General features: G+C 45.6%; 1 protein-coding gene across 1 annotated transcript; it reads right to left on the minus strand.

Moving 5' to 3' along the window:
• Positions 1-2,158: 2,158 nt before the first annotated feature.
• Positions 2,159-25,506, minus strand: PCBD2 (pterin-4 alpha-carbinolamine dehydratase 2). Its single transcript, XM_065690739.1, has 4 exons — positions 25,404-25,506; positions 22,865-22,996; positions 5,776-5,856; positions 2,159-4,334 (listed from the first exon to the last, which is right to left on the minus strand). Exons 1-4 carry the CDS (start codon positions 25,497-25,499, stop codon positions 4,239-4,241), a joined length of 405 nt encoding a protein of 134 aa, XP_065546811.1. The 5' UTR covers positions 25,500-25,506; the 3' UTR covers positions 2,159-4,238.
• Positions 25,507-25,911: the final 405 nt, after the last annotated feature.

Below are 25,911 nucleotides of genomic sequence, written 5' to 3' on the forward strand. Positions count from 1 at the left end.
GCACCCCTGAGCCAGGGCCAAGCTGTTGGGGGGACAGAGAGCAACAAAAAGCTCTGGTCCAATGGGATCTGCCCTGTGGTTTCCCTCTGCTGAACCCCAAGGGCTCCTGGTGGGGCTGTTACCACTGGCACAGCAGCTGGGACACATCCCAAGGGATGCTGCGATGCCTCCAGCCCCATCCTGGAGCTGGGAATGTGTCACAGACAGCAAGGAAGCATCTGGGAAGTAACCATGTCAGTCTGTCCTTCCAGCCTCGAGGAGCTGGGCGAGGACACATCGTCTTCAGCCTTCTAATGTCCAAAGAGCACTTGATGAGAGAGGTTAATTAAGAGCAAACCAACCTCTTTGCCAGGCATTCCACCACCGCACCAGTCTGGGCAGCCAGGAGGATGAGCAGGAAGGGCAGGAGGAACCCCAGCACAGCCTGAGCCTAACTCACAAGCCAACACAGGCTGTTGCTTTCACTGCAGAGCTGCCTGTGGGGACTCCATCCCTAGAGCCCTCCCAGGGCCAAAGTCACCCCTTTCAATATGATTCTGGCACTTTACTGGTTCTGAGCTCCCGCTCTAGGGAGAGGAAAGGATTATCCCTGGCGCTGGTTCAGAGCAGTCCCGTGAAGGTGTGATCTCCAGCCTCGCAGGACCGGAGCAGTGATCCCAACCACGTCGCATGCTGCCAGCATCCTTCCTGCTCGGCTCAGCCTCAAGCCTTTGCTTTTTAATTTCCTGTGGTCACAGAGCGCCATATGAGGGTCTCCCAGGGTCGGTGTTTCCCACACTGGGTTGGGGGGATCACAGTGAGTTCAATCAGTCTCGACACAGGGAAGTTACCTGCAAGGAGGAGCTGGATTTCACAATGGATTATCCGCATACTTCAAGCCACAATCAGTGTTAAAGCAAAGAAAACCCCAAACATCCCAGGGGAATATTTAAGCTGATGGCTGCTAGCCATGAGCTGAGCCTTGCAGTGAAGAGGCAAATGGGATTAGTTTGCAGGAAGAGCATTGGGGTGCAGGCACATGGCGACCAAACACCAGCCAGCACAGCCAGGGAAGCTGGATACTGCTTGAGCTGTATCATTACGGAGCATCACATCACCTGGAAAAGACCCAACCCCTGCACCCTGGCTACTTTTGTGCAGAGAGGAGCTGATGATGCTTTTCACAAGAGAAGGTGCCTTAGGCTGTTTCCTGGCCCAAATCCAGTGCCTGTCATTAAATCTTTGCTGTGTACATTTGCTGTGAAGCTCCAGCTAGGCCAGGGAAGCTGTTCATCCCCTCCCCATGGTCCTCAGCATCAGTGCTGGTGGAGAAGAGCTGGGAAGATGCAAGAGCATGGAGAGGCTGCAAGCTGGGTGCTGTGGATTTAGGGAGCTACACAGAGGTGGGTCAGGGCTCCTCAGCATCGCAGGGCTGAGATGCTGCTGAGATGGGGTGGGAGGTGGAATTCAACGGGTATTCATTGCAGTTTTGGGATGTGCTTCAGAAATGCTGGAAATCTTGTCCATAAAAAGCACCACCCCAAAATAAAAGGTCCTTTTATCATGAAGGAAACCCCTGGCTCCTGCAGGGTGAAGCTTCCCAGCTCACACAGGGCAGCAGCCAAACAAAACCAAGTGGGGATGGAGGCAAAGGCACTGCCTGGGAGCCCTGAGGGAACCTCTTCGTGGCATCAGCAGCGCCAGGATTTCACTTGTGAGGCCGCCCCTGCAGCCAGCACTCGCTGGAAAAGAGCAGAAGCCGTTTATTCCCTATTTTCATTCTATTATTGTTGGTGTTGCACAGCAACGCTCGCAAAAGGCACTCACAAGTCTGTGGGATGCCCAGAAGTTAACAAGGAATTGTGGCTAAACAAGCGCTGACCTAGAAACGCTGAGTGCTTCAAAGACATCCTGCCCTTTTCGGGGTGTTTGTGCCTCTTTGCTGCTCAGGATCCTCCAAGCACTACGGCTGCACAGCTCTGCCATAGCTGGACGCTGCAGCTCTGCAGCTCCATTGGCTGGTGGGGATTCTTTTTGCCTCGGAGTATGTAAATAAACATCAATATTCTAAAGCAAAGACCTCCCAGTAACTAAATGTTATTTATCTTCCATTTCTCTGAAAACTAAACAGCTTTGTCACATCTATACAATAATAAAGAAGCAAATCACAGCGGAGGAATTTGATGTTATTGGTTTTATTCCGAGCGCACGCGTTCGGTACCCATCGCTAACAACAGAGTTTTCACAGCTCGTTAGAGATGTTGTTAAAACTTTGGGGGAAGCTCCTTTCACTCCCCCACCAGTGACAGGAGACATCACAGCCTCCCTGTTTGTTTTAGCTCTATTCAGCCCTCACAACAGTGACCGCTTCCAAACCATATCAGGGAAATACTTCACTGGGGAAAGGCACTTTGTGAGCAGCGAACTTTGGAGCACGTACTCAGAATTCGGGTCTTTTTAGGTCTTAACTCGATCCCCCAAGTAGTGTTACCAATAATAAACCCCAACATAGAATCATAGAACAGTTTGGGTTGGAAAGGGCCTTAAGATCATCCAGTTCCAACCCCCCTGCCATGGGCAGGGACACCTCACACTAAACCATCCCATCCAAGGCTCTGTCCAACCTGGCCTTGAACACCACCAGGGATGGAGCACTCACAACCTCCCTGGGCAACCCATTCCAGTGCCTCACCACCCTCACAGGAAAGAACTTCTTCCTTAGATCCAATCTAAACTTCCCCTGTTTCAGTTTGAACCCGTTACCCCTTGTCCTGTCACTACAGTCCCTAATGAAGAGTCCCTCCCCAGCATCCCTCCAGGCCATCTTGCTTCCTGTGACCAATTAGCACATGACAGTGCACTTGCTAAGGATTAACAAAAAATACCTTTCTTATTTTATCGACACCAACACTCGCGTGGCAGCTACTGGCATTTTGCATTCCAAATATCTGAGAGACCACACACCTCGCGTACACCCCCCGATATAGACGCTGGCACTCGCGGATCTCCCTTCTCAGTAGCTGGTGGCTGTGTCATGCGAGCAATGCACTCAGGCATTTGGGAGGTGTCAATCTCCCCCGAGCTCCGCACCCAGAGCTGCTTGCAGGGCATGACGGTGCACGTCGGGGACACTGCAGCGGGATTGCGGAGCCCAGAGGCCCTTCTGCAAGCCTTAAGCAGGTTGAAACCTCCCTGCCGGCAGTGGAAATCTGTCTCGGTGAGGATCATCGGATAAAAACAAAGACTTTGAAACCAAGGAAGAAATTAAAGCTCGTCAGCGGGATCTGCAGCTCTTGGAACAATGTTTGCGATGAGTAATTGTAGCTACAGAGGGGAAAAAAAAGGGTGAGCATAGCTCCAGCCGAGCCCAGCTTAGCAAGAATCCTGCTAATGCCGCTTCCTTCACCGCCGGCAGCTCTGCATGGTGCCCGGATCCAGCAGGTATGAGTGTTACAACACAAATAATGGCTCAATCCCACAACGTGATGAGTCCTGATCCGGCCCAGCCACGCACTCAGGCACGTGCTGCACTTCGTGGTGTGACTCTGGGCTCTTTTTGTATTTGCTGGACCAAAAGCTAAAGTTTTCAGCAGCTGCAGGGTCCAGTGCTGCATCTGAGATGGGGAACAGTTCTCGGGCAGCCACACTGCTGCTGGGTACAGCTGCTGGGCTGTGGGTGCAAAAGGGCTCAAAGAGCCATCAGACAAGCACAGAACACTGAACTGCAAAGCTGTAATTGCCAGTTGAGCTGCAACTCCAAGGAAGCAGCAGCAGCTTGCACTGATCCCACCAGCATCCCTTGGACTTCCCATGGGTCGCTGGCAGAGATGGAGGGACCAGTTCAGAAGGACTGACCCAGCCTGGCTGCTCTGCCACTGTTCGAAGTGCAGAGATGTATAAATCTATAGTAGGGAAGTGGCTGGGCATGGAGCAGGCTCCTGTGGGCCTGGGGAACACCGACACGTGTGGCTGGGCTCCTTCTTTCATGCCAGCTTGTTAGAGTTTCTAGAAAAGCATTGTTCCAAACTTACTTGTTGGTGATTTATCTGCTACATCCGCATGCAGAGCCAGCGATGGCAAAGGACAAGCACAGGCATCCAGGGGGGTCACAAGACTAAGATCTTAAAGGCCGAGAACGCTAAGCCACTCTTTACAAAGCATCCTGTCTCAAGAGATTTGGGAAATAAGGGTTACAAGGAATGAGGGATACCATTTACATAATACTGGTGGACGCCGTATTGAAGTGTTTTACATCCTGGTTACACTGAGGCAGCAGCTTTGTCAATAAACTGAGCCAGCTTCACATCTCGTTTGGTCAGTCCACCGCAGTCATGGGAAATCAGAGTTATCTGAACCTGTCAAAAAGGAAAAGAAAGGGGTTACAAAACCATTCTCATCTGAGACACAATCGAGCAGCAATTCATCGGGAACGCTGCGTGCCTCTGGCAAGCTGGTTTTACACGATGCTCCCCACCAGCAGCGAGCTGGATGCTCACTGCTCATGTAAACCAGAAGACGGTGTAGGTGGGGAGGCTCAACAGAGCCTGAAGTCTAACCAAAGTGAGCCCCTTCACAGAAGAAAACAGGCTTTGCACTCTTGGGCTTCACCCAAGAAGAGGAGTCTGGTTAAATAACTCACTCTTTATGTTTAAATCCCACGGATCGGTTTCATGAAGAACCTGGGCCGGGGACCAAGCTGCCAACGGCCCAGTCAGGGGCTCCGGGGTTTTGTTAAAACCCAGCACCCCGGAGGTGAAAAACTGGTTAAGCTTGGTGCAGATTAATTCCAAGAAGGAAAACAAATGGGCTGGTGCGTTCTGCTGTGACGCGGCTGCCTGCGCCGGTTTGTTCAGACTAAAGCGGATGACGCGGTGGGTTTGTCTCACCTTCGACTGGGATTTTGGGAGGAAAGAAGAGGAGAGAAAAGATGAACTGTGAATAGTCTGGAAACACACAGAAATGGTGAAGAGCAGGTGAGCAGGACTTTGCCCAGTGCTCATTTGATGTCCCCTTAAACAAGGTGACCTGAAGGGCTGATGGAGAGGAGCTGGTGCAGGGATGCTGCCACAAGAAACAGAGGTGGAGATGTCCTGCTCTAGAGATTCCAAGCCACAGGCTGCTTGGCCATACCTCCTTTCAGTGTATTTTTACTGGTAATGCCATATATTCACCAAACGTTAAACCAGCTTGATACAATGCAATGAGAAGTATTAGGAAATAAAGGGAGAGCAATAATTTTCCCCTTCACACAGCACCTTTCATTCGAGGGTTGCCATGTACCTTGTAACCCTTGTAAATACGAGACCACCATCAGTTAGGTAATATTATAAACAAATGTTATAAGCTGCTATGTTGAGACGTGGGAGCCTATAAGGTTTAGAAAATCAAACCTAAATTGACAGTGCCAGGCTCCCATTTAGGTACCTACACAGACACCCTATCACCCTACACTGCTGGGCTCCTGACTGGCTGCACAGAAAGGAATGAGAGTTGGTGAGTAGTTCCCAAACAGTGATTTATTCAGGATGGCTAAATAAAGAGTTTAAAGGCTTCTATTTGATTTTGAGAGGTGAAGCTACAGGTCCAAACCATGCAGCTGGCAGCAATCACAAAGGGCTTGATTCTCGATTCCTCACCCCTACAAGTATCTCAGCGTCTCCTTAAAATCTCTTTATAAAGACACAATCTATTTCCATTCCCTTATCTTGTATATTATAAGGTACAAAAACAAAGGCAGAGAGTGGTTTGGTCTCCTTAATTTGCCATGCCTGTAAGTAGAGCTGGTGAACACGTTACCTTGCTGTAGACATTAAACCATTCCGGGTGGTGATTCATCTTCTCTGCTTGTAGAGCAACACGTGTCATAAATCCAAAAGCCTAAGGAGACAAAAAGCAAAGAGGAAAATACTCCTTCACCTGCCAGGACTGGCAGGGGATCTGCAAGATCCACTCCAAAACTCCTAGAGATGCTCCAGATTGCTGCACCTCGGGTTTGTGTGTGCTAAAGGAGCATTTCAGTGTCTCACACCACTGGAGCATTTCCTGAGACTGCTGAAATCATCTTCTTCAGACCCCGGTAAATCACTGCTCAGTGCTACTTCCTCCAGGATTCAAAGCCATTGCATGAGATCAATGATTTTACCTCTGGCATCCAACAGTGATTTTAAACATCCACCCCAAACCCTTCATCACTTACTGCATCTTAGAAACATGCCATTTCTAACTAAGCATCACGCCACAGTATCACTGATACAACTTCAAGGAACTCATCCTTCCATGTAACTATTTTTGCTATTTATTTTACTGGGGGGGGAAAAAAGGACAGGGCGGTTTGCCCCTCTGCTTTAGGAGAAAATATTTCCCCTTAAAATGAATGAAAATAGGTTTCCCTATCCTCTGCCCCTATATTCTGCATGGCACGCTCCCCCAGGACGCAGGTTTTATCACAGCCCCAAGAAGAAACTAATAGCAGGCTCTTGCCAAAATACTTCAGGGCAAATCACTGCATTATAAAGAAAATTAGAATGTCCATGTAAATCAAGGATGCAATTACACAGCGGGGCCCAAAGGGCCTCGGTCCGTGAGCAGGACGCCTCTAAGTCAGCGGGCTTTGTTCATACCCAGCTCCATCTACTGAGGTTCAGGACCTGAATTAACAGCAAAACTAAAGTAACATCCACATTATAGTCTGGTTCATATTATAACACAAGCTCAACAAAACTCTACCTGATTTAGGTAGGTTTTTAGTGCTAATTTATGGAAGAGAACGTATGTAGACCGCATTTCGCCAAGCGATGGCCATTTCAAACAAACATGTGGTCAATGAATACCATATAATGGTTGATAATAGTTTCAAGTCTTTTTTCCTCTCACAAATTACAAAAACCTTTAAGTAAAGAAAGGAACTGGTGCCTGGATGAAGTATGACTTTGTCAGTTGCTTTGCCAGTCAAACGAATGCAAACATTATAATCAGAGAAAATCATTCCAATGAGGTTTGTCATTTGGAAATCACCGAACTGTCAGCAATTAAAAAGCTTTTTTCTTTGACCCAAGAGCATTCCAAAATTCAGGAAAACCTGACTTCCCTCGGTTTAGTTTTACATGGAGCAAACAATTGCTTTTAAAAACTGCAAATGTTTCAGCAGCAGCTTTTGAAGCAGAAAGCTGCAAGTTGTGCATTAGATGTTTGCAATGACTTGGAAAACTTCTGCATTAATAAAGCCAAATGATTATTTGATTTAAACAGTTTTAAAGTGTCCATAGAAATGCTATTTCCAATACAGGAATCCATACACAGGAATGTCCCCAAAAGTTTAAAACAGCCTTTGTACAAAGAATGAGGATAAAAGCCCACACATTATATTTATGAAGATCCCTACTAGGTTCATGTTTGCTCTGCTGGTGTCTGTCCGTCCCAGGAACTCCCCCGCCTATGCATACACACAGGTTACACGACACAAACACAATCCATTGACTGTGTGATCATAATCATTGCCCCAGTGGAGCGAACTACGCAAGCAAATGAGTCCACTAAATTAATCTGCTCTGCAGACCTTCTTTCACGCTTTGTGAGTGCAAATCCTCTCGGTTAGTGGACCACCAAATCCTCTCCAACCGGTGCACCACATCGACCCACCGCCTCTTCCCCTGCAGACAGTAAAACCTCTTCAAGGTGGACAAAATGGACACCAGTCTCAAAGCTGCCCATCTTCCCGAAGAATGCTCAACTCGGGGCTGTACAAGTAATGAAAACGAACTCATTCTGGCACAGAGGACCCTCCCTGGTCCTGCTGCTGATGGCTCCAGCTGACCACAACTCTCCCAAGCACAGCAACCTGGTGTTACAGTCAAGGACAAATCACGCAAGAGGCATGCCCACCTTCATGCATGCCTTGCTCTGCACATGGAATGGTTAGGGTTGGAAAGGACCTTACGATCATCTAGTTCCACCACCCAAAACAACTTACTTCTTGCATTTTAGCTTATTTTAATGATACACAAAGAGTATCTCCCACTAAGAAAATGAGCTACGGTTCTACCGAGCAATTTCACCGACGCAATCTCCATTAAGGTCCTAAATACTTCCTTTGCTAATTAAACGAATTGCAACGCTATTGTTGATGAATCACCTTTATATTTGTAGAGCCGTAACCTTGCTTAGGGAAAATACAATTGGCTCTGGAAGGAAAAGATATTTAGGTTTGATTGGATATGAAAACACTATTACACAAAATCAGTTTGGACATTTCTTCACGTCTTGAAACTTGATCGGTAATTTGGTCTAATTGGTGATCAAGGAAACTATCTTGTGATCAATTAAAGTAATTACCACATTCCGGCGACACAACCAACCTTAATTGGAGCAGGAGTCTGCACTTCTTCAACGTGAATTAAAAATAATGGGAATTATTCTGCAGTCTGCAGTGCAAGATCATTGTCAAGCCTGCATTGGTGGGCAGAGTTTATCGGACCATCACACGTTTCTTGATGAAAGTGGGACAAGTACTTCACTCACGCCAGTAAGACTCAACACAGTCTTGACTTTCACTATTAATAACAGAGATCTGCAGCCCCTTGGTCACTAACAAGAACTTTCATAGATTTTTCCTTCAAAAATAAAAGAGAGGAAAAAGAAAGGATTGGTGCATTTTCTAGAAGCCAGAAAGAAGTATTAAGAGAGGGTTTGATGTACTAAATATGATAAAGTATTCGGATATTTCAGCGACAGGCATATAAGACAGACATTTTCAACTTAATCCTTTTAGGACATTTGGGCTAAAATAACATCCAGGTTACCCTAAATAAGTACATCAAGTCACCCAAGTAATGCAGACTGCAGAGTCCCTGCAGGGAACCACGAAGAGCCATAGGAGCAGCAGCGAGTTAAGCAATCCTGCACAGACAAGGACATGCCTTAAGCTCCCTTCATGCCTGTTAAGGCCATGAAAGAAGGAACTAAAAACTAATGGTGTTTCAGTCATAACATCACTTCCAAAATGGTTTTTAAATACTGGCAGCCGTAGTATGTCTTTATGAGATAAAAATCAGGGCTACTCTTAGAACAAGTTAACTTAATAGAGTAAAACAAACACCAAAACAAATCAGGTAACACACAGTGCTCCAGGACTGGCCAAACTGATTTTGAAAGTGACAAAATACACGATCACACCGTAAGATTTAATGTGACTTTTGTTGTCTGAGAATGGGAAAACCAGGGCCAAATACTTTGCTGTCAGAAGTGGGAGGAAAGATGAAATTCCATCCGCCCCTCTGCACCGCACAACGCAGCACGGCTCCGGGAGAACCACAGTATCCCAGAGCTAATCTGCTATTATTCTTCCTTTCACACTTCTTAAGCAAGGAATCAATTCATCTTAATACTTTTTAAACATGCTGCCTTTTGTACAATGCTTGCCAACATTATCTTGATGAGTTATACATCAGAGGAACACAGGTCGATATGTCGTGCTAATACATCACCCGCCCGCGAGTCCCTGGTGATGGATTACCCCAGTGCATCTCCAGAACACAGCAGCTGACAGTACTTGACTCAAAAGCGCAGATATTCAAGGAAAACAGCTGAAAGGCTCAACAATAAAACCATACACACTTTTTATTTGTTTGTTTTAAAATGTGAACGCTATGAAGTGCGGACCAGGGCTTCTTAAATCCTTCGGACACTCAGCCAAGGAAACCATATGCTAATCACAAGTACATTAAGGTTTCTGCCTCCCATCTGTCATTATAATGCTGGAGGTAGCATTAACCTTGACCCTCTGTGGTACGAGGGCTACCTGTCTTCCCTTCCCCACCCACACAGGCTTCATCTGTATCATTTATCAGTGGGGAATGAACAAGTAAAACAAGTTATAGAGTCCTTGTCATACAAGGCAAGAGAGGACTGTGCCTCACACATTTGCTTTCCATTCACCCAGAGTAAAAAATACTCAGGATACAGCACATGTTCTCCTTAGCAGCTTGACACTTATAACAACAATAAACGCAAATCATTAAGGTTCACTTCCAAACTGCAGAAGCTTTTACACATCCAGCTGACGCTACTACCTAACAGCGAGCTACAGGCCAGCAGATAAAAGGAAAAAGCTCTTTAATGTTGAGCTATTGGAAGTTACGTTCAGCTCATCACAAGGGCTGTCATGATATTTTATGTTGTGCTCTGAAGAAAAATGCTGGTTTAATTCCATTTACTCCATTAAGAAGGACACAAAGCCACACTCTTCACCTGAAAGTGACAGCGTGCTTAAAACAGCAAAAGAGAGGAACCCAACTAGTGATGGCAGCATTCATTCTCAAAACCGCGTACCCATTTAGGCATTCTTCCCTGTTGGCATCATCAACCTACCTGAACCATTCCCAGGGACACTGGATCCATGTGGCATTAGGTATTTTCCTTTTCCTTTTTTTTCCTTCAAGCCTTGTCTGGATTCATCCATGACATAAATCAGGGGAACACCTTCCCGTTGTTCTCCCCCTTTTAAATATCATTCCAAGAACAACAGGACACAATGCAACTAAAACACACCCCAAAAAAGAGCTGAACTCAGCTTATTCACATCCCTATCCAGTGAGAATGTGCCCGCATTTCCCTACTCCCTCCATCCCACCCCATCCAGGCACCCCCAGAATGGACTGGAGGTGAAAACCACCCAGCAAACCACTGGCAGAGATCTGGTTTTCTCCCCTTTAATAGCTTGAGCAGCCAAGTACCGTGAATGCAGCCAATCTTCCCATTCCCAACGCATCACTCGTGATGGGCGAGAACAGTATTCCTAACCCTGAAGGACACTAATAAAGAGAAAGGAGGGAAGAGGAACACTACCGACACACTGGCATGCACTGAGATGCCATTTCTGTCTTCATAATAAGATGTGAAACTGTAACAAAACCCCCACAACTACTTCATTTCTGTGCTTTCCTGCATTTACAATATCCCTTTCAAAGCCAGGGCTGACCACTCGCATCCCCCACGCTTCTCTGCACACATCATTTATCCAAAAGTGAAATGCTGCTTTGCCCTCCAAAAAACTTACCTATTTATATTCCTATTCTAGCTGTAAACACTGCTCTCCATGTTAGACCTGCAGCAGCGTATGTGAAAACCTTTACACCATGTCCCACAAAAGAAGGCTGTTTCTGTCTCCCAACACTTGTTTACAATTATGTCGGTGAAGAAACTAGCTCGCCAGCTCTATATCAAACATTTTTGACAGCAAAAGCACAAACACTGATCTATTCTAAGTAGTTTGCCACTCGCTGTAATCTTGGAAAAGGCAGTCTTGCCTTTGATTCGAACAATGTTTATACTTCATACATTATGCAAATAGTTTTTATATATTAAGAAATAATGCAAGCAAAGCTCAAGTTAAATTTAATTCCCCAACAATAACCTTGCCAAAGCACTGATTTTCCTATTACAAAAATTATTGCAATTTGTTGATCTTACATTGGATGAAACATACTGTAACAATCTTCATAATTTATGTCCTGTTGGGACACTATGATTTAAAGTAACATAATACAGACCAGCATCACTGCTAATCTAAACCACCTGACCAGATAAACAACAGTTTCCCCTTCTCTCTTCATTGAGGGTATTTCTGTTTATTGTCATATGATTTACCAATTTCAAGAACATGAAGAATAAATGGAGGCAGAGAGCAGCGGAGCTCGGAGGCATGGCCTTTCCTCCACGGGAACGTTTCTCACACAGGTACCGGTACAATGTCAAGAGCTGCAGGAGATGACAGAAGGCAATTCCAGGAATGCTGTCCCAGGAAAAGCCCGAGCAGCTCATGGCCAAGGGAAGTTTATGCTCACTCAGCACAATCCAGACCAGGTGCTGCACAAGACGTGACATGGTCCTAATGATGCTCAAGATGCAGCTCTCCAGAAGAAGTCCAAGTCAAAGGCTTCTTCCAAGCCCAAACCATGACATCACTTTGCCATAAAGCAGGTGCAAGTGTAATTTGCCCCGTCTAAGATTCAACTGGTCTGAAAAGCAGATGCAGATTTTCTGCTAAGGCCAAGGGATGTGGATCACTGTGTGAAGAGGGTCCAAGAGGAAGGCAGAGTACCGACCTGCTCTCAGAGCATTCTCCTTGCTTTGCCTTCATCTTCCCTTGTGCTTAATAAAACCTCAACGGCACAAAACCCCTCAACATTTATCTTTTCTCAGCCCGTTTATATCAGGATTTTCATAACTGCTGAATTTATACCTATTCTTCTCCTATTGGTGATAATACGATACAAAACGTTACTTTCTATTGCCTTCTTCCTCATCACATCTTGACTTTTCCAGCAGCCTCAGTGCCAAGGCTCATTTTCCTTGTTCTCATTTTTATTACAGTAAGTGATTGCACCTGGATTTCACGAACAGAAAGCAGATAATATTCTCAGTGATTCAACGAACAGACTTCACACCAAAATTAACCACCTATTCCACCAACACGATTTACGGACTCGATGGAGTAGAAGTAGGAGAACACGGAGATGTCTTAAAGCAGAATAAAAACTTCTTTCTGGGAGCGATAAAAGTCAATACAAGCGTACTAAAAAATACATTCGTTTGCTTATAGGTAGATACAAATAATTATAGTTGTCCATAAAGATGACTGCAAAGTACACATCCTAAATCCCAACCAAACGTGGAACAAGGGTCTGTGGAATTTGTGATCTATCACTTTGTATAGAAATAAGCAAAATAGATGCCTTCCTCCCCCAGTTCCTTAGCACTTTCGGTGAACACAGACTCACAAATGTTATTTTACACAGTAAAACATGTAGCTGTCTATACTGGCTTTTTAAGAAAGTGAAGGAAAATAATCCCAGCTTCAGGATTGAATTAAAACATGGAAGAAATCCTCCAGCCACAGTCAGCTAAATGCGACTCTCCACCTCGCAAGGCATTTCTGCATGCTTTGTGCTAAAAAAAAGGGAATAGGAAGGTTGCACTTAGGAGGTTTACACCAAATAAAATAGCTATTTCAAGAAACATGACTTTTTAAAATGAGCTTTTTGCACCCTACCTAAAAACATGAAATAATACAGCGAAGCCCCCATTAACCCAGCACCTGCTAAAGCAATCAGTCACTTAGAATAATAAACTCTCCTGGCTGTGCAACTGAAGGAACAATGATAATTTCACTTGTTAACACAAATGTTTGGCCCAGCAAATCAAACCCGTGGCTGCACCCTAATAAAACCATCACACAAACTACTATAAAAATAAACCAGTAACAAGGTGCAGTCAGTCCCCAGTTCCAAGCTTTCCAATGCCTGCTAAGGGACTCTGCTCACTGATGTGTTTCATACAGCACAAGGATGCTGCTGCTCAGGCAATGAACCGTCCTTGATCTCTCAGTGCCAGCCCATGACGTGAAGCAATTGTAAACCAGACCAAGCAAGAATTAATTGAAGTGAATGCTCCACTTCCAAAAGGTGCTCAAATCCTCTGGCTTTTACAGAGCTCAGGTATGGGTGTAGAAGGGAGTTCATTATCCCATTGCACCACGTTCTGGACGGAACAGGCCTGGCTACAGAACGAAATACCACTGTTTTCCCCAGTGTTTCTTTTTACTTGTATGAGAAGGAATGACTTCATTCTGCAGATATGAAAGTGAAGCTCACATACCATACATGCTGTTGATATCACAGGGAGTGCTCAGGCAAAATTCTCCTTGGTCTTCTGGCCAAGATTACACACACTACCAGTTTAATATCCAAGATCTTCTCTGCTGAGTATTCAAGGGTAATCATATCCTGCCTCTGATAATCCTCTAAATCTCTGCCATTTATGATTCTCAGAAAACATCAAGGAGTGATAAGAAAGGCATTGCTTTATGATGGATTAAGAGAAGCGGCTGGTCTCATGACCAGCTCATTTCATCTTCCAGCATCCTCCTACCCACTACACTGTCAGCTTTTTTGTTTCTCCTTGTTATGTTAAAGACAAGGTCAGCAACTCAAACATGCAACAAAGAACTCACGATGGAGGTGCGAGGAATTTGAAGAGGTCTTATACTCACCCTCTTGGCTAAGCCAGAATCTAAAAAGACCTAAAGCTGTGAAGTAAAACAGAGGAACATTTACTGCAGATCCAGTCAGGGAATCATTTCACTCAACTACGCTGGTAAAGAATCCTGCTGCGTTGTTAGAATGGATCTTCACGCTTGCAAGCTTTTATAGTAGAAGAGAAACCCGGTTTCTCTTCAGGGCTCCCCAACCTCTAAGCAGTTGGGTACCTTACCTGGTTTACCGTGCCCGCTGTCCCCTATGTGATCTGTAGGTCAGCCTGGACCTGTGCTTCATCCATCTCCTGCCTCTGGTATTTGGACGAGCAGCTGGAGGAGGTCATGGAGAACTGGACAAAGGCAGCTATGTTAAATGACATTACTACCCCATTTATATATGAATAAACAGAGAGACTGGCTCGGAGGGGAGACAAATACTAATTCTCCAGTGAACATCCAATTTCTGTTAGAAGTTCATAGGAGCACAGCACAAAGGAAAACCCTTTGTACACTTCTGGGTTTATTAAGTTAGGCATTATGAGACACAGACATAAACACAACGTCCTGGGCTTGTACAAGTGACAGTAGTTTTGCTTGCTACAAGCACCCACCCAGTGTATCACAGAGTAAAGAGTCTCCCAGCCTTGGACACCTTGGGCATACTCAGACATATATAAATCTATTGCTTTTCTCATCACAGCATGAGGAAAATCACAGTAAATCATTAGATCAGGACTTTCTCTAATCCCGGGAATACAACCTGTATTCCTACAGAGCACCCTTAGCAACAAATGAACCCAATGGTGCGGAGCTGACTCAGCACAGGGCTCCCACCAACCCCCCTCTAAGCTTTATGTTTGTCCAAGGCAACTTTTCATCTCAGCCCAACAAAACCCAAGGAAGAAAAGGGCAATGGGGAGAGGAAGAAGGGAAGCTCTCCCTACAAAAAACCAACACGAAGCAGGTTTGCAGCTTTATGGAAGAGGCACAAACCAGTTCCCCTCTCCTCGCCCTGATAAACCGCGGCCCTGGCAGTGGCTTGGGAGAGCAGATGTAACGTTTTAGCCAACCGTGATTGTTTGTGAACGAAATGATTCTGATCAACCCCTGAAATTGCAGCCAGCAGAAGCGCTGCTCTTCGTCACGTTAATCCAGTCTGACGGGGAGCAGCGAGCGGAGATTCCTACTGCGAGAAGAGCAGATGCGAGAGGTCAGCGCCGGCCCGCGACTTCAAACCCCTTAACGTGTAAAACAGTGTGCATTAAAGCCCGAGACGGCTCACGGCAGGATTAAGGGATGTCCGCTAAGTGGGTTTGATGTGCTTTTGGTGAGTAATGGTTCATTTGGAAATAGGGGTGGTGGGGAAGTTCTATTTCGGTTTATTTCTGCCAGCCCAAGCCCATTTCTAACTGCAAGTGCAGAGAAGCACATCCCAAAGCGTGTGTCTCCTTTGGGGGATATGGGGAAGTGTGAGCTTGGGGGGAAAAGGCAATTCACGGTTTGAAAACACAGGCGTTATCCTGAAAGCGAGGGGATGCAAAAGGTGGAAAAACCAAGACTGAGGGATGTGCTGTGTGCATTTTATCAGCATCTTTCCAGCATTCCCATAAAAATCCATTTCAGTGCATAAAAAGCTAGAAGATGAGATCTCCTTAAGTGAAAAGGTAAAAGAATTATTCTGAGTGATCATCTTTTCATCAGCAGCGTCAGCCTGACTTGCTCTTTCCCAAACAAAGGTGTCCAACTGAATTCAAACCCATTGGATTTACCATTCCTTTTCCAAAGGTGTTTTAGCAAGGAAACAGCCCAAACTGTAGCTAAAATCAAACCGTGCTGCTCGTACTTGCTCTCTGTTGGTACAAACGTGCGGCAGCCCTGCACCCATGGCTGATAGAACGTTTGTTCTGCTTAATTCAAACATTTCGAACAAGCAATTTGTGCAGCTGAAAAAGAGGAGGAACATTTCTCCTGCTCCAAAGCTACAAGACAGCTTGTGAAACCCAAAAGGCATTTTGACAGATAATTCCTTCTGCACTTTGAGATCAATGCATGCAACAAGCACAGGGCAAACGCTGTAATAATTTCTACTTGAGTGATAATAAATCCATCTTTCGGGGAAAGCAGCTGCATTAGAGCCAACTGGAGAGCAGCCCAAAGGTCAGCTGGGCAGATTTAAGCAATGGCCTGCTTAAATGGAGATACAACAGATCTACTCGGAGGGGAAAACGCAGCAATTAGAAATGCCACTGCCCCCGGTGATTATAAATAATAAAATAATGGTTTATTCTAGGGGAAATATGACTTAACACATCAAGAAAATCAGCATCCCTAATTACAGTTGAGTCACAAGAAAGAATTAAACTGATGCAACTTCTGCAACACCCAGGATGGGACATCGTGCATGGTGGTGATGGAGGACACGTGCCCACTTTGAGACTTCAATTTAAATAGGATTTAATTTGATTTAAATATGATTAATATAATGACATTTTAAATAATCCTGGCAGTTTGACACCAGTGGAATTGTCATGATGATATTGTAATGGTGACACTGGTCCTGTTATGGTGCTTGTCACAGGCAGATGGGATGTGAGGGTGGTGGGATCTCTATGCATAGACCCGGCCAAAGAGGAGATTAGATACCCCATAGTACGAAAAGGAGCAATCGCTGCTCACCATCTGCCTGACACTGATCAGCCACTGATTTCTCCTATGCATTACAACTGTGAAGTTCTAATAAAGGGACTGAAGGACAAAACTAGGGTTCCCAGACATGAAAGAAAAGGCCAGTGGTGAAGACTTTGCCTTTAAAAGATGTAAGAGGCTGTTGGTGCACTAAAGCAACTCTATTTAAAACAGAAAAATGTTGCCAAATGCAAAGCACTGGTCCGAAAACACTCTGGAGCACAGGCTGATCTTATACATGCTGCCCATGAGAAGAAAATGAATCCTTTATTTCCCAATTCCCAGCACCAAGGATTTCATTTCTGCCTAGATGCAACCCAATCACATACTTCCACCAGTATGGACTTCCTCGCTTTGCATAATTTCCCACCAACGGCTACCATTTAACTGGAAGCACCACTGGACACAGGACATGCTGACCAGGGAACTGGTGCCATCTCCTCCTCAGCCATGGTAGGAGACTCATAAGCTTTCAAACAAGCGATGTCCCAAACCTTCTCCTTTCATTTCACCCCCAGCCTGAGCTCCCTGACTTCCATGGGCAGTGCCAGGCAGCGATGCAGCAGGACCAAGTCCAAGTCCTGCAGCTGCACCCTGACCCTCCAAAGCCGAGGTGAGAGCGTTATTTCCTCAGTCAATCATCAGAATAAGCTCAAGGAAGGTGCGAGCATCCAGGAATCATATATTTTTACTGTGCTCCGCTCCCAGACACTACATTGAGCGCCAGTTCATTCAGCCTGCACGTTAACCTCTGCCAGTCCCCAAAGCTTCGCTATCAGTTTCTAATAAAGGAAAATGTCAACGGGCAGATACGCCAGAAATTCATTATTCTCAGATACAAAGATTTTTCTCAACTCTCTAAAATCCACTCATAAATAATTCTGATTTATTGTAACTCCGTTACTGCATTCATAAAGGCGGGGAAGTCAGTGAACAACCTAACTACCACCAGAAATACCTTCATAACTTCGCAGGTGCACAAATCACAGCATATGGGAGAGGACTCAAAGGATAATGGAAAACGAAGCAGTTTGGAAAAGCCTATATGAAACCCAGCACCTACCTAGGTGGATAAAAAACATAATTCATTTCCATTCAATGGGCAAACGAATGCAAAACTCTATCAGACCAACACTGCGTTAAAATAGCGACTCACCCCCAAAATGAATGAAAACAAGTTCATCTTTTGCTTAGCACAAGTGACAGTCGGGGGCTGAGGCTGCTCAGGCTTTGAGGTTAAACACAACTGACATAAGCTGCGCCTGAATCCAATCACTCCCCGCACTCTGAGAAGATTCACATGCGAGAACCAAATTTGTCACAACTGGGTTGGTTTCCGATCCTCCCGTAGCCAACTTGCTTTATTCTGACCCCCATTTAACAAATCAACTTAATGGGCACTGGGAGTGCCATAAAACTTAACAATGGAGTGATTTTTACTTTTAAAATATACTCATGAAGCAAAATGCTGGAGAGCTCCTTCAATACTGGAAATCAAATTAAATCTAGACATTTTTTAGCAGTCTTGACAGATATAATCCTAGTTACCATGTAAATTTATGGTAAGCTGCTGTGATATTAGCCACAGGTGCTACTTTTAATATATGGCCCGCATCTGGCTGGGAATAAAATTTCTCAGAGGACTGAAAATGACCTCACTATCAGACAATGGAGAAGAAAAAAAACCCCACAAGACCGCTGTGGCATATAAAAAGCTGGAGATGTGGCCCACGACCGAATATTTAACATGAAATTCATTTCAGCTCTGCAGATTGTAGGTTAAAGGATATTATGTTTTCAATATATAAAAGGCGTGGACGTATTTCAGCCCAACAGCCAAAAGATTAAGTGCATAAAGCAGCAATGAAATACACAGCCTGCATATATAAAAACAACTTTTCCATTCTTTGATCGATGCAGAAGACAAAGCAATGTGCAGAGAGTTGAAGTATCGATGCCGATTACATTACAGGGACTGGCACCAAGTACCCCCATCAAAATAACTCTAGAGTATCCATTGCATATCCCACCAAATTCATTCTGATGTGTAATTGGCATAATACAACAAGGATGATGAATTTAAAGGAGCAAATCTGAGCATGTCTCTCTATAGCTAAAGGAAAATAATTGGCATTTCAATGAGGGGAAAAAAATCAAAGCATCTACCATAACATGCTCTGTCTGCTATTTTTTTCCTTGGATTACAAGCAAGAGAGCTAGCAAATTTGGGAAGGAAACGCAAAGTGAGAATAAGAACTGATTTAATAGTTCCAGAGGTTTTGCACATCTTTAAATCACTTCTCAAAACCCAAGACTCTGCAATGGCAACGCAACACATGTGCTTCCACTCTCCCTGCACACTGTGCTCCAAAGCATCTCCTCACTGTCCTCTCCACTCAGGCTCATCTTTCGTCTGGGTCCTGCAGCCTCCAAACACAAGACGTATTTAAACCAGCTTCTTGAGCTCTTAGAGCATTTGATTTCCTGTCATTTCATAAATGACGTTAGAGGTCTTATGGAGACTTCCTACATGATTTATTCCTTTTCTTTAAAAAACAACCTTAATTAAAAACGGACCCTATAAAAGAAAGCAGCTGTAAATGCTGAACCTGACCGTCAACAAACTTGCCCACCTTTGTAATTTCCTAACTGCATTTTCTGCCTTGGCGTGATTACCTAAGGAAATGTAATCACACAGGCAGTTGCCCCTTAAACCTTCTGGTCAAATCCAACCGACTTTGACAAGAGACATGGAAGACTTGAGAAAAGAACCACGTATCCTGTGGAGCCAGGCTGAGAGAGCTGGGCTGGTTCAGCCTGGAGAAGAGAAGGCTCCTTAAGGGGAGACCTTAGAGCAGCTCCAGTGCCTAAAGGGGCTGCAGGAAAGCTGGAGAGGGGCTTGGGACAAGGGATATACGGGCAGGACAAGGGGAATGGCTTCAAGCTGACCAAGGGTAGACTTAGATTAGATATTATAAAGAAATTCTTCCCTGTGAGGGTGCTGAGGTGCTGGCACAGGGTGCCCAGAGAAGCTGTGGCTGCCCCATCCCTGGCAGTGCTCAAGGCCAGGTTGGACACAGGGGCTTGGAGCAAGCTGCTCCAGCGGAAGGGGTCCCTGCCCATGGCAGGGGTTGGAACTGGATGAGCTTTAAGGTCCCTTCCAACCCAAACCAGTCTGGGATTTTATGTTCCTGCAAATTTGGACTAACAAACAGCACGAGTGCTTTCAAGCTGTGGGTTACAGATTCCATAAGCCAGAAGTGTCATTAGCTTGTCAGCCTTACAAAGGCAGCCCCGCTGCTGATCGCTTTTAACTGAGCTAATCTCAGCCTGAAAGCTTCAGGAATCTAAATAACTCTTGTTTCACAGAAGTTTCATTTCATTCTCATGCTGAAAATAATACACATCAAGCAAGCTCATGTCTACACATTTGCACGACTCTATAATGAAAGTTGTGTTTATATTCTTAACATCTGTTGACATACACAGACTTTGTAAACCTGGCATAGATTTTAAAGGCACAGAATTTTCCATGCATCATGAACATTATCTGCGAGAAGCAATAAAGAATAGAGAGCAATGAATACATTCATCATCCCAATATCATCTGCAACACATAAATCTGAAAGACCCTTCCTGTCAGCTCAACTGCCTTGTTTTGCTGTTATTAGTATTTTACACACCTGATTTTACACCATCTGTAACAGGGCAGTGGGAAGATCACCAAGGAAATGATATTTCCAAGTCCTTTCACTTTAACTAAATATTCACACTTTCAATACTGCAAACAGAACATTTATTCCATGAAATGAAAGAATTTGTTCCTACAAGTTCTGTATTTTTCATTGCAGAACAAGTACAACATGGGTATAGCCCCACTTCTGCCATTTGTTCCCTAGGTTGTAATCAACACAGTATTTAGTAACAGTCATTATAAGCATCAATAAGCACACACGCATAAGTTTAATTTACTTTCAGCTTCATCTTATTGAAAGGCAAATTCTTGCTCCCTAATTCCCTAACACCCTGGGGATCCGCACACTGAGCCCTTTCCTGCACTGGTGTAACAGGACTGGCTTCTGCCCTCTGCAACTGCACAAGGGGACACTGCAGCTGGTTCATAACAGGTGAAGCTGTGCCCTCAGATATTCACATAGAACCTTGCTCCACCCAGAGCCCCCTGCCCAGCTTGATGTTCAGTTGTGAAGCCAGTTCCCAGCCTTCCGCTCTCCTTTCTGCCTTACCCAACATCCATGAAGGCCAATCAAGAACGAAAGAGGCTGCACCAACATCTCCCAAACCATTCAAGTTGCAGTTCTTCTGGAGTACCCTTTCTAAGGTGAATTATAAATGTATAGCTCATCACTTATGAATGAGCATACTTGAATATATTCAGCTTCTTATACTGGTATACTTCACCAATCTTCAAATGAGGAAGACATGGATATGGCCCTATCAGAAAAATCTAGAGTCAAGAAAACCCCACAACTTTGTAAATGTTTGCCAAAGCAGTGGGTTTGCTAGGTATCTGCTGGTGCAGCACACAGATTTGTCTCTTGACCTCTCTGTGGGCACACTGCCTAAGTTCTCCTGCCCAAATTGCCTTAGTTACAGTGTGCAAAACCACTTCTTAATTAAGGGAGAAAAAGAAGTAATCTCTAGTTGTGCAGAACCAACACAGACGTTGACCATTCCCTCTCAGAAATGCCACCGCATGAATAGTCAAAGCATAAAGGCTGAAAATCTCAAGTCCTCCAAGAGCTACTTTATCTCATCAGTGTCAAATGTGCTGGTCTCTCCCTGTTGCTCTACCAAGTATCTCACCAAGGTTTCATTCGAGCTCCCTCTCATGGGCTTCCCTCCTTCGCTGCCCTCTGAATCAGCTGATGCAGTTCTATGTGATCTGTACTAACGTTCAGGTTTGAAGTGCAATCCAGGAAATCATGTACTCATGGCTCCAGATGTGCTCCTTGTCCAGCACTGCCCTGCTGAGGAGCTGGGGTCTTCTGCAGCTGTTTTCTCTTTTGCTTTCACCCAGCTCAAAGGGGCAGGGAGCACCTCACTCACCTCTCCTCTACTGCCTGGCCTTTCCTTACCATGACAACTACTGTCTGAAAGAGCAAGAGAAGAGCCAGCGCTCCAAAGTGCTGTTTATCTAGCTCACTCTGGCTTCCTAAAACATCTTGGTCTGGGTTTAGGCACAAGGTCTGTGTAAATAAACAGCTCACAGCACAGCTCCTGGTCCCTACACACCAACAAACCACAGCCTGCCTAAGCCTGGAGCTTGCTGCGTCCCTCCCATAGAAAGGAAAAGCTCAACAAGAGCCGTTGCCCAAACAAAGCCCTGGGTTTTCTCTCCCTCCCAAGGAAGCGCTCACCTCTCCTGCAGAAACAAAACAGAAGGGAAATGCCTGCTCTTGGGATGTGATTCTTGTCTAAGCAATGTCATGACTCCTCAGTTGTTTAGGGTGATGCAGCTGACTGCAGATCTTGATATAAGCTCAGTATTCCTATGACAAGTTTGTGTCCAAGGTGTCTTCTTGTGAATTTGAGATGTGGGTCGGGATCCTTACTCCTAACAGAAGCCCAGCGAGATCTTACCAGCAGTTTGACATGGTGAACACACTGTGAGATCAGCCACTATGATAGGATCATAGAAGATTCAAAACAGAATCATAGATTCATTCAAGAACATACTAGAACTTTGTCTTCCTGCTTAGAAAGTGAATGTATCACATTGTCCCTACCTTATTTGCTAAAAGTCTTCTATTTACCCATTTTCCTCAAGTTTTGCCCCGATGAAAATGAACCCCATTGCCCACCACTTACATATTTCCAGTATTCACTTACAAATGCTAGCAATGGGGAAAAAAACAACCCAGAATCAAATATTATTTCTCTAATCCCATATTAATGACCCTGACCCTGATATTCTAATCAAGAAACTGTAATACTAGAACAAATCTATTTAACACCTCCAAACCAGAATTAAGTGCCTCCACCTAACGAGATCAGGATCAGAGAGCATCCGTTGAGACAAACCTGAGGGTTTGGCTCCACACAGCTACTCCCGAATTTCTGAATGTAAATGTTTTCCCATCCGGAGCGCATGGAAATCAAAGCCATTGCATTTCCTTTATATGAAAAGTGGTATCTGGCAATAATTACCTGATTAAAACTCTTGAAATTGAACTCTTTGTAGATGGCATCTCTTTCGCTCAACTCCGCCCAGCCTGAAGCCTTGAGATCCAGTAAAACCTGGTTCCTCTCCTCCGTCGTCAACCAGTGGGACTGTGAAGACTATTGGGGAGAAACAAATACAAACGTGACACGAAGGAGGCTGAGGCTCTCTTTTGTTCAACAATAAGGAAACCGCGCAATGAAATCACGGTTATGGATTGCAGAAAGGTGAGGAGGTGGAAAATTCACTTTGTCATTTCACAGAGCAGCTTAACTTAAAGCAGCCCAAAAGCATCACCGCAGCTTGGTCAGTTAAGTGCTAAACGCTTTTGCACAAAACAAGGGAAAAGCAGTAGGAAGCAACATGGACACCATGTACCTGTACCCATCCCCTGTTCATCTGAATTGCTACAGATGCTGTAACACTTGAAGGCATTTTCAAATCTTCCATATAAATAAAGGATTATTTACATTATATTCTAAATGCACAATGGTAAGGCTAAAAGGGATATTGGAGAAAATCTACGTCAAAAGGCAGAAGCAAACCAGGAGATTATATTCTATCTTGTATTGTACTATTCCTGAGAAAATAGGAATATTACTCATACTATTTCTTTTACTATTGCTAAAAAAGCAGGAATGGATTTAAGGATCATTTAAGGCTAACATGCACTGTTATTCCTACTGGTGCCTGTTGTACAAGCAACAAAGAGCTCTACTTAACAGTGAAAAGGAAGAAAACTGACAATACAGATGCAAGCATGGGAAGTTACAAGTTACTGCTATGAGCACTCAATTCTGCAGAGTGCTTCTGTTTAAATTTGTCTGATTTGAAGCAAGAGCAGCCTGTCTGAAGCCACTGCAAGCACAGACAGCACAGATCAAACTACCTCCTTAAATACCTGAATCAGTGCTGGAGCTGTGCACGAAGCCAGAGCTTCCAGAAGGAAGTTCCATGGGGCATTTGCAAGAGGTTTGATATTTTCTCTCAAAGCAGAGACTAAAAGCAGTAACCTATATGATATATTATGACCGATGGGTCCCAAACCCATGCTCCCAACCCAACATTTGCATGGGAAGAACCTCTCTCCCCAGCGCAGCAACATTCCGATTGCTTTCCTGTGTGCACCAGCAGCCAGCACAGCTTTGTGAGAGCGTCTGCAAAGGGGATGAGCAATTTTGCCCCAAAGCTTCACAGAGCTCGGAGGTCTGTGGGTACCACCAGCTCAGGGAGTATTTTCACTTTGCCAGCTGGTGAGAAACCAGAAGCAGCCCCAGTGCCACCAGATGGGGCTGTGAGCCCGAGCAGAGCAGGAATTAACGCAATTAATGCGACCCGAGCGAGGCTTTAAGTGGAAGGCAGCCAAAGAACAACATTTTCACCAATAGTAAGGGACAAAACCAACCCCAAACGGCATAAATCAATCTCACAGCATCGCTGCCACCACTTGTGTTCAGTTGGATACACCCAGTCCAAGAGACGGGGTTCACAGGTCCCAAATGGAACTAATTCAGGCTCTTTAGGCTTCAAATGCAACTCTGGACTTGCAAGAACACACCTATCGGATTTGTTGTTATAACAACAGTTGCAGACATCAGTTTCTCATGTTCTTTTTCCAAGAAGATACAAGAATTACCAAAGCTAACAGCTGGCTTGAAATACATTATCTAGCAGTGAGATGAAGTTAGTTGATAATATACAGGAATAATGGGGGTGGAGGGTTTTATTTGCGATAGCAAAGTCCAGGACTTTGACCAGGAGGCAGCACAAAGTTCATTCCTCTAGCTGGCAGCAGAGATATTCTCTGTCAGATTTAGGGATGTTGCAGTTACTTTCCTAAGGCCACACCTGGACACACAGGTACTGATGAGAAAATGCTGCGACTTGGAATGAAATCATATCGATCTTAATAGAAATACAGAGATTGAGCTTGATGCAAGCCCTGGAGCACAGCGAGGGCAGTGTTTTGCTCAGGAACAGGTCGGGAAGGCCACATCCTGAGTCAGCCCGTCCAACACATCACAACTATACGCAGAAATGCAGCAGAAAGCAGCGGGAACTTGCTTGCAAAGGGAAGAAGAGAAGGTGGGAGATGCCACCTGCATCTTCACAGCTTTGCATGCATAGCACCATGCCACGGCCATGACACATGCAGTGAGACCAGCACGGTGTGGGCATCAGTACACAAACAGCACCTTAGCACACAGCATGACAGCACCCAACCTGTGGCACGCTATGATATGGCGAGTTTAGCCTGGCTATTGGTGACATTCATTTTGAGGGGAAAAGAGCTGTTAGTTACAGAAAACGTTAGTACAAGGTGGGGGTCTGAACCGGAGCTGCAATTACGCACTGGGTCCACGTAAAACACAAACGCTCGCCCATGCGGCCGCGGCTCATGGCCGTGGCCGCCGGGGAACGCGGACGGCTCTGCCCCAAGCAGAGCGGCCGTACCCCAGTTCCGGTCCCCCCTCCCCGGCAGGGCCCAGCGCGGTGCCGCCGCCCTCCCTCCGCCGCGCCCCTCACCATGGCAGCGCGGCTCCCAGCGGCGGCTCCCCGCGGCCCCGCCGCCCTCCGCGCTCCCAGCAGCGCCCTGCGCAGCGCGGCCCCGCCGCCTGCCATGGCCCCGGCCCCGCCTCCCGCTGCAGCGCCGGCCCGAGCGGGGGAAGCGGCGCCCCCGCCCCTGCCTTCCGGTGCACCGGGACACGCGGCCCGGGAAGAACCGAGCGGCCCCGGCCCCGGCCCCGGCCCGCGGCTCCTGGCAGTGGAGCGAGCCCGGCGCTTCCCGCAGCGGAGGGGCGCTGCTCGCACGACAGCGATGTTTGTGCAGGTAGCACCCGTTATCCAGGTATGGGTTAGGAATTACCGCCGTTCCTGGGGAGGATCCAGCCCTCACTCTCTAACTGCCTGGCCGAGCAAGCCCGCTCCCATTCATTCAGATTCTTCGTTCTTTATTAGTAAATACAGCCTGGCTTTAGCTGCAGCAGTACCAACGTTATATCTGCACAGTTTCCTTCTCATACACAGAAATACA

The sequence above is a fragment of the Lathamus discolor genome, chromosome 10, assembly GCF_037157495.1.
Source record: "Lathamus discolor isolate bLatDis1 chromosome 10, bLatDis1.hap1, whole genome shotgun sequence".
Classification (NCBI taxonomy): domain Eukaryota; kingdom Metazoa; phylum Chordata; class Aves; order Psittaciformes; family Psittacidae; genus Lathamus; species Lathamus discolor.

What these genes read in the sequence shown, in the direction of transcription:
- PCBD2 (XM_065690739.1), bottom strand. Translation starts at nt 25,499, where the DNA reads ATGGCAGGCGGCGGGGCCGCGCTGCGCAGGGCGCTGCTGGGAGCGCGG. An exon ending in CTGGGAGCCGCGCTGCCATG is followed by an intron (nt 22,997 to 25,403) that starts GTGAGGGGCGCG and finishes TCTCCCCAATAG; the next exon opens with TCTTCACAGTCCCACTGGTT. An exon ending in GGTTTAATGTCTACAGCAAG is followed by an intron (nt 4,335 to 5,775) that starts GTAACGTGTTCA and finishes CCTTTTTGACAG; the next exon opens with GTTCAGATAACTCTGATTTC.